We start from the raw sequence: 17,014 nt of genomic DNA on the forward strand, positions 1-17,014 counted from the left end.
GGAGACAACCAAACATGTGTACTTAAGAGCAAAACTCAAAATTAAGCCCAGAGGGAAGAGAGACAGGGCAGAGCAAGAGAAGAAGCTGGTGCAGTAACTGGCATTTTGTGAGGAGCTCAGTTTATTTCCATCTTGACCACAAAGCTCAAGAGAAGCACAGAGCACGCATAAGCTGGAGGTATGCAAAAAGCTCGTGACCACTGACTTCTTCCTGGACCCACCTTCCTTCCCTTATTCTGTGCTTTCACTTGGAAAGTATAGAAAGCATTCCTGTTTTACCCTGCTTTGTGATTATAGCTTTCACAAATACTTACAAACCAAGGCAGGTTTCTCCTGTCACTTCTTATCACTCATCCCCACAGCTTCAGCAACTTGGGGTCCATCTCCCCACTTGATGCCAGTTTCTCTTGCATGGAGGGTTACTGTGTTGGTCTTAGCTCAGCTACCATGATTTCCATTTCTTTTGGTATCTCCTCTGTTTCCTTTTTACCATGGTCCAGCCCTTAGCTCAGAAGTCCGTGGACAGGAAACTCATGAGGAATACGTTTATTTGATGAATGAGCCTTTTGGTACTGAGGCCAGGCTCCATCTAAAACCTCACAGAATTGTTGGATGCCAATGAGTCAGTGTTCTGAGAGCCCCACTGAAACATACCAGACTGAAGAGGCATTTAGTGTTAAAGTTAGCCCCACTTAGGCACCAGCTAAGATGTTCATAGTAAGATTGTTTTGGGAGGACGTGGTGGTAGACTGAAGCAAGGTTCAAAAGTGGTAGGTACCTCTGCCAGATAGAATGCTGGGTCAAAACAGCAAGCTAAAACCCAGCAGGGATTTTAACAAATTATATTTCATTTAAATTAAAAAACAATCCGTTGCAAAACTGTAAGATAGGCCAGTAGATGAGGGTAAGAAAGTGGGCAGAAAGATGGGGAGAGGTTTTTGGCAGAAGTTCCAATAGAAAAGAGTTTGTATATCTGGTTGGGTCCAAGATTTAATGAGAAAATGTAATTCAGGAACCAAGAATTGGACTCAGTCTTGGGCTATGTAAATAGAAGCAGAGTTGGCAGATTTCAAAAAGAAAAAGTCCCCCTGAGGTCTTCCTGGTCAGGTCACGTTTGGATACTTAAAGAGTCATCGGGGATGGATTCTGTTCTGTGCCACATTTCAAGAATAGCATTGACAAACCAGAGCTTGTTCAAAGTGGATATTTAAGCCTGCCTTATGAGAATCAGTGTAGGAATAGGGAAATTTTAGCTCAGAGAAGATTTTATGGGAGATGTGATAGCACCTTCAAATACTTGAAGGCCTATTGTATGGGATAGGTATTCCACTTGTCCTGATCAGGTACAGGGGCAGAAGGAAGCAGAGGAATGTAGAGAAGGGAGGAGTTGAGGATTGACTTATTTTGGCCTCCCTGCTGGGTTGGGGGAGAGGGGAGCAGAAGCAGGTTTTGAGGTGAAAACTTCCCCAGCAGGCAGAGGAGTGCCTGTGTTCAGGAAGGAAGCCCTCTCCAGCAGTCACCCCCAGCAGTGGAATGGCTGTCTTAAGGTAGTGGGTGTCCTCCCTGTTACTGGGAGTCCATACGCCAGGGATTCCAGGTGAAAAGTTGAATCAGATAACTCTTGAGATTTGCTTCAGTCCACCAATGTTACCTTTAAAATGTATCTGGAATTTAACAACTTCTTACCACCTGAAACGATTCTACCCTGCACAAGTCTACCACCATTTCATGCCTTGATTATTTCAATGGCCTCCCAAGCAGTATCCCTGCTTGCATTTCCTCTGTCACCCAGGCTGGAGTGCAGTGGCGCGATGTTGACTCATGGCAACCTCTGCCTCCCGGGTTGAAGTGATTCTCTCGCCTCAGTCTCCCGAATAGCTGAGACTACAGGTGCCCGCCACCATATCTGGCTAATTTATTTTGTATTTTTAGTAGATATGGGTTTTGCCATGTTGGCTAGGCTGGTCTCAAACTCCTGACCTCAGGTGATCCACCTGCCTCGGCCTCCCAAAGTGCTGGGATTATAGGCATGAGGTACCACGCCAGCCTAGAGTGATTCTGTTAAAACATAAGTCAATCACATCACTCCTCTGCTCAAAATCATCAATGGTTCTCCATTTCTCTGGAGTAAAAAATAAACACTTCTTTTTTTTTCTTTTGAGACAGAATCTCGCTCTGTCACCCAGGCTGGAGTAAGTGGTGCCAACTCAGCTCACTGCAATCTCCACCTCCAGGGTTCAAGCGATTCTCCTGCCTCAGCCTCCTGAGTAGCTGGGACTATACATGTGCACCACCACGCCCTGCTAATGTTTGTACTTTTAATAGAGACGGGGGTTTCACCACATTGGCCAGGCTGGTCTTGAACTCCTGACCTCATGATCTGCCCTCCTTGGTCTCCCAAAGTGCTGGGATTACAGGTATGAGCCACCGTGCCCGGTCAAAGATAAACACTTTTAATCACCTATGAAGTTTAATATGTTTTGCAAACTCCCCACTCCCCTACCCCCATCCCATGACTTCTCTGATCTCATCCCCTATTACTTCCTCACTCTGATCTCATCTGTTCACTCATTCTGCTCCATTCACACTGGCCCAGAGTGAATCTTTTAACATCTTAGGCACCCTCAGGACCCTCACACTCACTGTTCTTTCTCTTGGAAGGCTCTTCCCCTCACTTATTCCTTCACCTCCTTCATGCCTCTGTTCAGATGCCCCCTTCTAGAGAGGTCTTCCTTGGCGACGCTCACTAAAGCTGCAACTTCTTCCAACACTTCCTCTTCTTTATCATTCTTCTTAGCACCCATCTCTACCTGACACATGTTTTTACTATGCTGCTTAGTGTCTGTGCTTAGACTAGAATGAAAGCTTCCTGAGGGCATGGAACTTTGTCAGTTGGCTACACTGCGGTACCCCTAGTGCTTAGAAGAGTGCCTGACATAATGTGGACACCCAGTACATATGTGTTGACCAAATGCTTGATAATCTGATTCTCTGGATGTTCCTTCCAGTGACCCAACCCCCAGCATTGCAATGTGGCTGGTGGGGGGTGGGGGGTCCCATGGAGGCACCCTGGGGTTTAGAGGGAATTGGGTTGACTCAGTTGGTCTAGAGGACTTGTTCCCTTCTTTCCTCCCTCTGGTCTGACTCAGCCCCATGCATCTCAACCTCAGAGCCTTCCTGTTAATGAGCCCTACCTCTGACATTGCTAGTCAGGACCGCAGGGCCTATCTGGCTCTGTTTGCCTTCTTTTCTTTCCATTCTTCCTTTTATTCCATGAGCCTTGACCCATCCTTGCATATTCCTGAAGGGGTGAGGGTGAGTCTCGGGCTTTTCTCAGGTGCGATGGGATGGGAACACGAACAGACTCAGGCTTGCTCAGGTGCAACGGGATGGGAACGCGAGCAGACAGAACCAGACTCCTAGGCTAGTGCCCTGGAGTAGGAGAAGCAGCCGAGGGCGATGCCAAAGCACATCAGCAGTAGCCAGCAGCCTCCTTCCTCATGCCCTTTTCCCCTGGTCCCCTTGCCTCCCCGACCCTCTCCTCTTGGCCTCAGGACTCCTTCAGGAATTTGCAGGGAGAGCTTGTGAACTGAATGGGAAGTTAAGCTAGGTGATATGCTAAAGCCTCCCTCCATCCTGAGATTTTATGATCCCAGGCTTCTAGAGTGAAAAGGTAAGTTGGAGTTCACGCTCTGCAAGGCTGGCTGTTTGGAAATAGCAGGTGGGAAGGTCTTACTCGGATTTCCTCGGCCTGTAACAAGACATTGCTATTACCGCAAACACGGAACTTGACATTTTCAGATTATTTCTTTGCTTGCTCCCTGCTCCCCTAGCCTTTCTCAGATCCATGAGGGATATTTGGAGTGAGAACTTACCGCTTGGTCCAGGAGACCGTTCTCATCTGAATCATAGAGGCGAAACATGACTGTAAGAAACACAGAGGTAAGCCTGAGGTGTCCTCTAAGAAGCAGGGATGGCTGAAGTTTTGATGCCGCCAAGTTTTTAGATTACTTCTGTCACCCCGTGGCGAAGGCTGTGGCAGCCAGCTCTCCCTCCCTCTGAGCGCAGAGTCTGACTTCCTAATGGAGAGGCTGAGCTCCTGGACCTGTCTAAGCAATACCTATGTGGCTGAGGTCCAGGTCGTGAGTGTGATTCCCTGACACTTTTCAGCGCCACAAGGACACAGCCGAAAGCAAATGCCCAGCTGGTCGTGGGGCAGAGGCACCAGAATTTCGCTTCTATTGAGCATAGAAAATGTAGAGTTAGGCAGATTTCAATCCTGGGGCTGCCCCACCACTTCTGGGGGGTGTCCAACAAGTCACTTAACTTCTTTGAGCTCAGTTTCCTTATCTGTAAAGTGGAGATAGTAAGGGTTGGTTTCTCCTAGGGTTATGATGAAGATTAATGTGTAACTGACAGGCCAAGTCAACTGTGCTTAGAACATAGCACTCAACAGACGTTACTAATTTTTTTTATTTTCCTTTTTAAATGAACATTTATATATAGCATTTAACATATACAAGATACTGTCTCATGTACTTTGTCATTATTACTTCATCCTCAGTGATGCTATGAGGTAGTTATTACAGAAGCCTTTTTTTCTTTTTTCTAAAAAGTGTTCAGAAACATGCTATTCAGAAACATCTTCAATCTTGTTCTAATTGTAGGGAGGTGATGTAGGATAAGGAAAATCTGGGAGAAAAATTTGGACGAGGGACTACACATTTACTTATAGGACCTGGAAACCTATATTTTACTCAACCAAAAGGCAAAGATCCTGTCTGTGGTCTCATAAGTCAGCATGGTAAGAAGCAGAGATAAGCATTTCTTCATTTCCTGCCTTTTTTTTTTTTTTTTGAGATGGAGTCTTGCTCTGTCTCCTAGGCTGGAGTGCAGTGGTGCAATCTCTGCTCACTGCAACCTCCGCCTCCCGGGCTCAAGCGATTCTCCTGCCTCAGCCTCCTGAGTAGCTGGGACTACAGGTGCATGCCACCATGCCTGGCCAATTTTTCATATTTTTAGTAGAGATGGGGTTTCACCATGTTAGCCAGGATGGTCTCGATCTCCTGACCCCATGATCTTTCTGCTATTCTTTAAAATCCTTCATCATGCTTGCTTTTTCTGCGGAGCGCCCCCTGACTGATCCTTCCCTGATGCGGTGCGAGCCCTTGGGGCATGCACCTGCCTGGTCCCCTTATTCCTGCTAAGTTATCCCGTGTCATCATTTCCTCCTAGATGTTTTAATGTCTCTGCACCTTGTGTTTTTTTTCAAGGGTGCATCGCTGGTCGAAGTCAAAGTTCTTTAAGGGTAGGGTCATGGGCTTTCCATTCTTTGTGATTCCTCAGAAGGTCCCCAGTCAGAGGCACTCATCATATGCTGCTGACTCACCCAGCAGATGGCTGAATGACATAAAGGACAGAGCTTTTCTGCTAGCAATATTCCAGGACTCTGGGCCTAGGCAACTCTCCAACACTGACCTCTCTCTGGTCCTACTGTGCATGAACAATAGAACTAGAAAGGCCTGAGCGAGCATTTTAATTTTAGCAGGTGGCCTTGGGAAAGTCTTTTAACCTTCTTGTGCTTTCCTTCTAGGTTACAATGTGTTAAAATGAGAATGCATTTAAAGTGCTTAGCAAACGTAAGGTGTTTATGAATGATAGTTGTTATTGTTATCATTGCATTGGCAAGAGGTGTGGGATTTCAGGCTATTATTTCCAAAAATACATGCTTGGTTTTTAAAAAGAAAAGTGTAACTTGTTTTCAATCCTTAAAGTTAAGGAAGGATATAAATTGATATGATTTAGTAAAAAGCAAACCAAAATGAAAAGTTTCTGCAACAAAAAATTGCAAGGAAAAAAATAGCAAAAGATGGAGAGGGTTCCAAAAGATGAAAAGAAAATGAAGAGACATAATAACCGGTGGTGCTGTGTGAATTTTACTCAGATCCTGATTCAAACGAGCAATTAAAAATATCTAAGACAATTGAAAAATGTGAATATTGACTATTCGATCATAGTAAAAGGAATCATTTTCTTTGGCTGTGATGATGGCATTGTGGTTATATTTAAGAAGAAGAGTCTGTGGTTTTACAGGTACATACTGAAATATTTACAGATAAAATTATAAGACGCCTGGAATTTGCTTCAGAATACTCTGAGGCAGAGGGAACGGGTAGGTGGTATAAACAACAAGATTGACCATGAGTTGATTATTGTTGCAGCTGGGTGATGTGGCCATGGACGTTCACTATGCTCCCTACTTTTATCTTTGAAATTTTCTTTAATAAAAAGTTTTAACATTTCTTTGCATCGCCATTATAAGTCTCAGTCAGAGAGTCATTAATACAGAAAATCTGTCACCTTCTCTTTGGTAGTTATTAACAAATATAATGCCTAAAACTCAAAATCCAGCTAAACGCTGGAAATAATTTGATGTTTCACTTTTAACATTAGCTAGAAGAAAATAGAAATCTGCTACATTGCCACCAAATTAGCACTTATAACATGCCATTGTTAACACCTCAAACCTATGGGAGAGATTTTTAAGCTCAGCTAATGAGCAAACTGTCTCATTTTGTTTTTGGCAAGAGTTAACCTTTGGCAGACTTCCCTTGCTAATGTTTAAGTCTTGTTGACTAGTCTTATTATTAACTGGAATTTTGACTTTGGCTATAACGTGTACATGATTTTTCCTTACTGTCTACTTAAGTTCCCAAGAGAAGCAAAGACAATACAAATTTTTTAACAAGGTCCTATCATGTCCTTCTTTTTAAAAGTATGCCTGTAGGTTCACAGAAGCCAGAGAAACCATCCCTGGACTGAATCATCTACCAGACTGCAGGCTGCTTCAGCCACTGTGAACTTTCTGCCTCCAGCTCTTACTCTTCTCCTGCAATTTTCTTTTCAATTAACTGGCCCCCTCATTCTCTATAGGCCAAGATCTTGGGGTGGAGCATAGGTAGAGAAATGGACAAAGCCTTATTGAGACCAAGTTGATGAGATTTCAAGGAAAAAATAATTCCTTATAGTTAAGAGTTGCCTGGGCACGGAATAGGGGAAGGAGGACAGATGTTGAATATCTTTCTTTAAAAAACCTATTATGAGAAGGTAGCAATTTGCTGAGTAAAGGCTTTCAGGAAGTCCTGCCAGCAAAGCAAGGAAGTCTTGACCGCTTGATGGGACCCCTTCCCCTTTCCAAATTCTGGTTCTCAATGTCTGGATATCGGATGCCCTTCCCATGTGATACACAACTGGTACAATGTCTTAGGGTGGATTCTAGGAGTTGTCCATATCACTGCTGGTAACAGGACAAAGAAACCTCCCCAAAGAGGGAGGACCTATACCCACGATCCCAGCTCAATCTCCAGTGTGTTTACGAATAATGGACAAGACCCCAGATCTTTCTCTAGGAAAAGGCGGAAGCCCCTTGACAGGGTGAGCACTTACACTCCAGCTTATCCTGAGGTCGCCCTGTTTCCAGCAGGGACAGGTAGCACACAACATCCTTCAGGTATACCATGGGGGATTCTGAGCTCGAAGACCGAGGGACAGGGGATTCCAGGGGCAGCGCGGCCACTTGGTCTTCGGTTGGTATTTGCTTCTCAGCCATATTTGATTCTGTGACAGACAAAAGGAAAACATCCAAGGACATTTTCTGTTTAGTAAAATGAACCCCTCTTTGTTACCCCATCCTTTTCATGGTAGAGGCAAGGATTTTGTAGAAGTGTCTTCAAAAGCTTTAGTTACATAGATGTGATCAAATTAGTGGCCCCAGAAATCCAATTTGTGGAGCTCATATTCTCTGAAGGGATTCCATTCTGAGAACGTGATCTCCTCCTCCTCCTCCTCCTCCTCCTCCTCCTTCTCCTCCCTTTAAGAGTCTATTTCCTTGCAGGAAATTTGTCTATACTCTGAATATTCAGAAAAGATGAGAGTGATTATTGGTAATATCAATAATCAACAGGTAGATGTCATTTGGCCTACTTTTTTGGGAACGTACCCAACTTGCAGAAGTAATTTTGGCTGAGATTTCAAAATAGCAAATGACCAACAGCCATTTCTCAGCAGACCTTCTTGCAATTTTCTTTTCAAAAACATTTAAAGATAAATAAAGGATGAATATTCAAAAGAGAAAACTGGGATTGATAATCAAGGAATCTCCAGAAACTAGGAAGAACTCAAACTGACTGCAAGTCTAATCATTTGGATGGAGAAAGTGTAGAAAGTGAATTATTGGACCACAGGAATGGGATACGTTTTCCCTTTGAAGTTTCTCCCTTCTAAGGTAGGAAAACGCTTTGTCTTTTCCATACTCTGCCCTCTGGTTCAGAAATATAAGATCTATTACTAACAAAAGCTGAGCACCCCTATTTTCCTGTGTGAATTCTATTTCTGAGACACTTCGAGTGCTGTCCTCCCTCTCTATCTCCATGCTCATTAGAAATGATCTCTTAATATCTACCAGGAATGAACGACTCACAGAGGATAACTAACTAGGAAACAAAAGGAAGATGTGCAGTGGAAAATCCAGCGTTTTAGGTGTTATAAAATTATACCACCAAGTAATAAAGTACTGAAGGTAGAGGCAGTGGGAGAGACAGCCTTGATAGTAATGTCTGCCAAGGAAGGCAATGTTACCTGTACACACTTCACTCTTCACAGAGAGAAACAAATAACCAAGCAATGGGAATAAATATGCCATTTTAGGCAAGCAGGGCCGTGCTAGATGAAAGCCTTCCAGGTCCCAGGGATTAGGCTGTGGGTCTGAGAAGGAAGTTGACCATCATCCAGATGGACAATAGGAAAGACAAAAGGTCACTGACACACTTCATATTTAACAAAGGGCCTCATGAAGAATCCAAGATGGAGCCTACGAAACACAGCTGCAAAGTAAGGAAAGAAAGCTTTATCCTGAGATTCCAGAGGACCAGATTTTCAAAAGCAGTTTCCTACCGGACAAGACCCTCAGCAGGATGCAAGAAGACATCACCTCTATTAAACAAAAGCAGAAAGCTTGGACAAGTAGAGATGAAAATACAGCAGGATGAGATAAAGACAGAGATCATGAGACAGGGGAGGGTTGTAATAAAATTTCATGTTCAACGAAGTATTGGAATCATCACTGGAGGAAAACATGGGAACAGGCCTTTGTACTGGGCTAGTCCATTATGCCCAAAGTTATTGCTACGTCCTCAGATTATTCATCCATTAAAACACTATCAATGACTTCCACCTGGACTAAAATGGACAAACGGAGACCAGATTTACCCTAACACGGTGACAAAACTGGACAAAATATATGAAACACTGGTCATAGGACATTACATTATCAGGGAGGACCACACACCGGTCCCTGAGAAGATGAGATGACTCCTACAACTGCCACATCAGACGGTTTAAAAGAGCTTCTAGGCTGCAGCACAGAGAGGGGGAAGCCAGAACAACCCTGGCAGTCTCTCTGAGTGGAGAGGAAGCTGGAATCTGGAGCCCACGGTGGCTAGGGTTCACGCAGTAGGCTCTGGAGAGGAGGGGATGCACAGAGAGCAAGTTCTGATGATGTGTACAAGGTCCCCTTTGAGTAACAGCCGAGAATTCCCTTCAGTTATTCAGCTGAGTAGTGATTGACACACTCCTGGAAGGAAAACACCTGAGGCTGGGGAAAGAACCAGGATTAGAGGGAATAATCCTTGGAATGCAAAGAGAACCAGGAGTAATGTCTATTCCCGCCAACCACGGTAGAAAACTCCCATCATTCGTGAATCATCGATGGAGTTTTCAGAAACATTGTTTCTCGGTAGTGAGTAAATGCCTTTCTGGTCCTGTCCAATGAAGCTTTAAAGATAGATCCCAAAATATCAGACCGTTTCCAAGTAACCTAACTATACCTAAAAACAAAGCCTAGGAGTATTTGTAGGAATGTAAAAATCCAGTGCTCAACATTTAGTGAAGAGATACCATAAATTCTATACAGATTCTTCCAGAAAATTTAAGAGGCAGGAACCCTACGCAACCCATTTTGTGAGGTCAGCATTACTCTCAAGCCAAAGACAAACAATGACATGACCAGACATGCACATGCAAATCAATATCCTTCACGAGCAGAGGCAAACGTTCTTAACATTTTAGCAAGTCGAACCTCATATGTAAAAAAAAAATTAAATAAGACCAAATTAAGCATATGAAAAGATATTCAACATCATTAAAGCACAAGAAAATTTATAACACTTTAATTTATAATAATCATAAACTGGAAGCAATCTAAATGTCCATCAGTAGGTTAATAGACAAATTGTGTAATATCTATATATTCAAACACTAATCAGCAACTAAAATATGTGAACTATTGATACATACAAAGTGGATACATCTCAAAGTTATTATGTGGAGTGATAAAAGGCAGACCCAAAGGAGCAGATGGTGTATGATTCCATCTCTATAAAATCTAGACAACGCAATCTAATATATGACACAAAGCAGATCAGTAGTTGTATGGGGATGAAGGGTGGGCAGGGAAGGAGGGTGGAAAAAAGGGATTATAAAGAAAACTTTTAGAGATGATGGGTGTATTCATTATATTAATTGTGGTGCTAGTTTTACACATATGTACAGATGTCAAAACATATTATTAATTATACACTTAACACATGCAATTTATGCTAGTTTATACTTCAATCCTTGGATCTTGAACCATTGCTCTAGTTTTTATTGAAGTCTACTGCTCACTCCTATCATAGAGATGCAGGGGTCCAGGAAGACTGAGAGATACTGACACTGTCTCATTAGTGTCCTTCCTCTTCATTCTGCCTTACATGAAACACCCCTAACCTATGGCCATCTGAGCACGGCCCTCAGGTACCACCAGTAAAAAAAGCCAACACCCTCTTCTGGATCAGAGAGGTTCTGTCCTGGTGCCGTGTCATGAACCCTTTCATGTGAGGGTTCTTGGGCAGACCTGACTGGTTCCATTTTCTCTCCTGGTATCTGCGTTCCTTGTTCCCTTCTGGTTGGGGAGTGTGGCATACTAGGAACACATAACATAGAACACTCTTGATGTTCTACATATTCGAGAATTTTGTTGTTTCTTTATTTTTTGGGGTCCTTCAAATACCTTACAATGTGAATATGTTACTTTTCTAATTTGGAAAACCTAACACAAAATATTGGGGGATTTTCCTCAAGACTTTGATATTCCAAGTTGCTGAAACGTCTCGGCAGCCTGAGAAACTAATTAAACACCAGGATACTGAAGTTCTCCTTGTTAGTCCTGGGCCTTCATCAAGGGAAGGGTGGGCTCAGCCTTTCCTAAGCTGACATTCTGACAGTGACAGACTGCTCAGGCCTCTGAGCCAAATTCTGGACTCAGAAAGCCCTGCTCTGCTGTCTCTATGGGCACAAGCACATACCTGCCTGGCTCTAGGAATGAAGCGGGCTTTGCTAGATCTGAGCTTGGAGACTGATCTGATAGGCCTAGACAGGGCACATGAAATGAGAATCTAAGTTCCTCCTCTAGCTTCCACCTGGGCAACAGGAAACGGCTGGTCTTTTCAGCAGATGGCCTGATTGAAGGTGAGTCCAGGACTTGGCTCTTCCTTGTTGGCAGGGGCCCCTCTTTGTGGTGACCGCCTGGCCCTATAATTCTTGCTTTTGATAAACAGGGACATCTAATTAAGACATCTGTGGAAAAGAGCCTAGCAGGAAAAGGTTTCTTCCTTTTAAATCTCAAGTCTCAAAAGAAGATGAAAAAAATGCTCTATACCTCTTTGGGCCGAGTCAGATAATTGCCCTTTCATAATTTTACCACAGGGGGCTGATTTTTCCCATACACAAGGAATATGGTACATCACAAAATCACTTCTCCAGGAGGAAATCTCTGGAAGTTTCTCCTTTAGACCTAGAATGATACAACTATTGCAAATACACGTGGAGGTCCAGTAAGTCAGCTAACTTCCATCATCATCGTCCATCATCTTTTCTCAAACATCACATAATGACTTTTCCCCAATAAGTCCTTCCTTGGTACCTCAGAAACATTAGCCACTAAAACAAAACCTGCCCAGACAATTTAGAACCTCCAGGAGTGAATGGTATCTTCTTCCAGGTTCCTCTTGAAGTTCCAGACACTTGGGATAAGAAAGTCTCTAGGTTAAGAATTTGGGGCAGGATGCTTTTTCATCACTGAGTTTCTTGCTGGGAGTTTAAAATCTCAGAGCTCCTAGTTTCACCCTTTCCTCCCTAGCATGAGAATGATTTATGCCAGCATATGCCTCCTCTAGTGCGTAGAAGATGTAAGAGTTATCTATGGATTAAGTTCATTTCACCAAGGGGCCATGGACCAGCATGGCTGAGTGGGGCACTAGGCAGGGCATGAACGAGCCAGCACTTTTGTGGAGTCTTGCCCTGCTGCTGTCCCTGAAGCCATCGAGAAGGCACAGCTGCTCCTAGTCCTTGCTTTCTGGTGCTCTGTGCACAGCCTGGAGTTTGCTGAGCTTATGATCCAGGGGTAACTGTTTTTCCCCAACCATGCTCTGCTGTCCATCTATCATGAAGTGTTTATCTCACCAGTTAAACACTGAAAACTCAATAATCCTTCCAGTTTCTCTTTTTGCTGTGACAGGAAGAAAGATTAGAACTACATGGAAGAAATTCTCTCATCCCACTTCCCTGTTGCAATTAGTTCCCCTTCTCCTTCAGCTGTAGTTTCTCTATCTTGTTTTATATATATTTAAAATATAATAAAACTGCATTCTTCCCCCCCAGGTCCATCCCAAGAGCTGGAATTCACTTTTGGATATCTATAAAGCTTTTCAATAAAATGATAATGCACAGTTAAAAAAAAAATGTCTCACTCTCTGAGTCTTTGTATTGAAAGCTTCAGGAGCAACCTGGAAGAAAGAGAGCCCATGAGGGACCTTTCACGAGAGGAGGATGACCAACTGACGTACTTGGAGACTGAGGGTGCAGACCGAAGGGGATAACGGCAGACGGTACTGAGTTAAGAATAGAATATACTTACGGTCTGAGTGCGGTGACTCATGCTTATAATCCCAGCACATTGGGAGGCTGAAGTGGGTGGATGACTTGAGGTCAGGAGTTCGAGACCAGCCTGGCCAATATGGCGAAACCCCATCTCTACTAAAAAACTACAAAAATTAGCCAGGTGTGGTGGCACACTCTTGTAATCCCAGCTATTCAGGAGGCTGATGCATGAGAATAGCTTGAACCTGGGAGGTTGAGGCTGCAGTAAGTTAAGATCGTACCACTGCACTCCAGCGTGGGTGACAGAGCAAGACCTTATCTCAAAAAAAAAAAAAGAAGAAAGTATATTTATGGAAGGTGGCCTGAATAATAACTGCTAATATTTATTGAACATTTACTGTGTGCCAGGCACTGTTCTAAGCACCAACATATCTAATTCAATTAACCTCCATAACAACATTTGTTATCTTGCTTGGGCACACTGAGGCACAGAGACATTGTTCAAACGTGCCCACAGTTACAGAGCTAGGTAGTGTCGGTTCTGGGAGTCAAACCCAGGCAGTCTGGCTCCTTAAGCAACATGCTCTATTGCCTGACCCAACTTGAGGTGATAGTACTCAGGACATCTGTACTGAACATGAGAACAGAAATTAAGTATGGCAACCTTTACTTCTCGTTTTCAGGGGAGCGTCTGGCCTTGGGCCTGGCCTGCCAGCAGCAGAGAAGAATGGCTTCCCACTGATAAACATGTCAGGGAAGAGTCCATGTCTCTCACAACCTGCTGCCTATGGCACCACTACAGCAGCCCCCTGAGAGTGCAGCCTTGCCTATGCCACAGGAACCACCACACCACCGGGACCACTGTGTCCTCTCTCGGTATAGGAAAGACAGCAGGAGCCTTGAGGTTGGATGACTCTGGATTGAATCCCTGGCTCCACTGTCTCTTAAGGTCTCAGTTCCTCATGTGTAAAGTGGTGTGATTGTGAAGCTTAGATGAAATGTATAATGAACAGATGCCTGGCAAATGCATCTTCAAGACTATTTGAGCTGGCTTCCCTTGCTAACTTATTAGCAAATCCCCAACTTATTCAAAATAGTTTATATATGTTGTTGGAAGTCAACCAGGACAGACTTTTACCCTCTTGCCTTGTTCCTCTTCAGCCACCCACTGGTAGAGTCATCTGCACGTCAGCCTTAGAGCCACAGCCACCTCTTCCCCTCTCTCTCTGACACACACATACACACACACATTCTCTCTCCTGAGGAGGTGCTCCACTTTTTCCACTTTCTGGGCAGGCAGACGTATCAGAGGTAAACATCCAGCAAACTGTCCCAAGTCCCGACCTGCCCTGTTCCAGGGCAAGTGAAGCAAGAACATTTACCCAGCCTCAAATCCCAGAACATTCAAATGACAGGAGCCTCAGAGCTGGAGGTTCTGAAGGCCGCAGGAGGACCAGATCTGCCTAAGGCAGCACAATTACGTGAGGACAGCATGGCTGGTTAGGTGTCCCCACTTCTCCCCAAGGACGAGGTATTCCCTACTTCTCCCGCAAATCTTATATTCCAAAGACTTACCAGTATCAGGGGCACAGGCTTCGTCTGCTTTGGTGGCATTATCTGCATTCTGTATATTAGAATCTGAGGAACAAAAAGAAGATGTAAAGACCAGCCCAGGCCCTCCAGCTTCTTGGAAAGGCAGGTACGGGACCTCCCCATGGGACCTGGTTCACCCGGGTCATGTCCCTGTCTCCGGTTTACTGTCAGCTGGGTTCATGCTCACTTATTGGGGTTGGCTGTGTCTCCCCCATTACAGCCCAAGCTCCAGGAAGACAGGGATCTTGGCTTCCCTCTCCTCTAACACTTCCAGGTTAGTCGCAGCCTGGATGCAGAAGCTGAATGTGCTCGGTCCGTGGACCATCAGCCTTTGCTGAAGGCTCTCTCCCCTGCCATGCATTGTTTTGTGTCTCCTCTTTCCCTACTCTGCTCTTTTATCTGTAGTGGCAGGAATTATGCTTCCTCTTTATTCCTCTTGCTAAGAGGTTCATCAGACAGGGCTTCCTGTAAGGCCTTATGAGGAAAGGCATCTCTCTCCCTTGGGGCTGTTACTATGTTCAGGGCAACCTCCAGGAACGCAGCCTGCGGCAGTGGCAGCGGTAAGTGCTACACAGGTCTGCTCATCTTGGAGAAAGTTGGTCTGTGTACCTGGGCCGCTGGCCTCGCTGTTGCTGGCCCCCTCCTTGGGGTGGTCAGGGGTCTCCTGTCTGGGCTTCTGGCTGAAGGCCAGGAAGAGGTGAGTGCTCAGTGGCTGGGGAAGGTCCACCTCCAGGTACGCCCTCATGAACAGCTTGAAGACATCATAGCTAATCGGCTGAGAAGGGGCAGAAGGGCAAAGTCAGTGAAGAGAAGCAAACGGCGAGAGAGGAAGAGAGAAGGGAAAGGAGTAGAAAAGACGGCAGGTGAAAGAAATGGAAAGGGAGGCAGCAGGAAGTGGAGGAGCTGATGGAGGCGGGAATGAAAAGGCCAGGGAAGTGATAGAGAATGACAGGCACAGGGGATGCGTATGAGAAACGCTGAGGTTGCATATTGGGGTTTGGTGGGGCACACAACCAGGGCAGGCTCTTGTAATAAGAGAGGACGTTATTAAATTTAGATAGAAAGTGAGGTGTTGGAGAGAGCCCAGGGAGTGGAGGCCACAGTGCAGGGCTCTGCCTTAGCCCAGGCCCGTGTGAGGGATGTGGCTCTCATGAGCGGGAGCAAGGTCTGTGCCCTGGAATCCTAGTTAAGATGAAGAAGGGTGTAGTTGAAAACATGATGGAAAGAAATGGTTCTTCTACAGTATCTTGGTTTTCCTCTTGTGCCTTGACAGATGTGAGTCCTGAATATTCAGGTCTCACAAAGTGGGAACGACCTGGAAGAAAAAAGAACAGGCTCCATCTTTCATTCCTTTCCTAGTCCTTATCTTCCCTGGAAAAACCCTCAAATAAAACAGGGCGGCGGGGGGTGTGGCTCTGGCTCAGCTGCTTCTCAAAACATGTCCTTGTGAAGGTTTTAGACACCAGGAGAAAAGCAGGAAGCCAACGACAGAAGGTAGAACCAAGCGATATGCCAAAAACTAGACCCTCTTCCTGCTGTGTCTCTCCCAGTACCGCCTGGCTTCTGGTCCCAGGCTGGGAGCAGCTATGCCAGAAAGGGCTGCCGTACTCAGCAAACACTCAACAACAACAGTTTGCAGTGAGTCATCACTGGCTTGTGCTTTGATGGCATCAGATTCTTCATCAAATCGGCAGATGCTCCTGAAAATGATTTGAGGAAGCACTACTCCGAGATCTGCTGTGCAGGCTTCTGTGAATAACAGCAGCCATGAGAATAAAATCCCGTTTCAGGAGCCTACTTGGTGCTCCCATTAAAATGTTGGTAGCATTTAACCCCTTGTCTGTTCTGGGAGATCTGGGAGGCTTCTCCGAACCAGGGACTGGCTTACATGTGTACGAACAAGTTCGGGTTCAAAATCTTGGCCTTAAAAGTGAGTAATGGCCTCCCCACCCCGCTGGGAGCTCACAAAGAAATTTCTCTTTAGCCCCAGGCTTGGCTGTTCTATCCATCTCCTTTGCAGAGTGAAAGATGTCTGATTCAGCTGGACAGAGGCTTCTACCAGATTAGGGGAACTCTAAGCAAATGGTGGACTCACATTCCTTGTGACAGCCATCCATCTCTCTGCTCCTTTTCTGTCCCTGAGTCTCTGTGCCTCTTTATTTCAGTCTTTCTGTCCCTCTCTGTCTTTACAGCTTCATTGCCTCAGAATGTCCCTTCCTCTCACATTCTCTTCCTTTTTCCTAATATATAATAACAAAATCTTTTCTTCCTCCTCTTTTTTTTTGAGACAGAGTCTTGCTCTGTCACCCAGGCTGGAGTGTCGTGGCATAATCTCAGCTCACTGCAACCTCTACCTCCTGAATTCAAGTGATTCTCCTGCCTCAGCCTCCTGAGTAGCTGAGATTACAGGTGCGTGCCACCATGTCTGGCTAATTTTTGTATTTTT

General features: G+C 44.9%; 1 protein-coding gene across 7 annotated transcripts in view; it reads right to left on the bottom strand.

The window, feature by feature from the left end:
• The window catches only part of DGKG (diacylglycerol kinase gamma), a 213,134-nt gene that overhangs the window by 132,626 nt on the left and 63,494 nt on the right, over nucleotides 1-17,014 (bottom strand). For all 7 annotated transcript variants that reach the window (XM_012470823.2, XM_012470820.2, XM_064366909.1 and 4 more), the window contains 4 exons: nucleotides 15,178-15,343; nucleotides 14,551-14,613; nucleotides 7,447-7,617; nucleotides 3,876-3,925 (listed from right to left, as the gene is read on the bottom strand). In XM_012470823.2, the coding sequence (XP_012326246.1) occupies nucleotides 3,876-3,925; nucleotides 7,447-7,617; nucleotides 14,551-14,613; nucleotides 15,178-15,343 (450 nt within the window). The remainder of the gene's footprint in view (nucleotides 1-3,875; nucleotides 3,926-7,446; nucleotides 7,618-14,550; nucleotides 14,614-15,177; nucleotides 15,344-17,014) is intronic.

This window comes from Aotus nancymaae, unplaced genomic scaffold, assembly GCF_030222135.1.
Source record: "Aotus nancymaae isolate 86718 unplaced genomic scaffold, 86718_ANA_hifiasm-v0.15.2.pri h1tg000067l, whole genome shotgun sequence".
NCBI lineage: Eukaryota > Metazoa > Chordata > Mammalia > Primates > Aotidae > Aotus > Aotus nancymaae.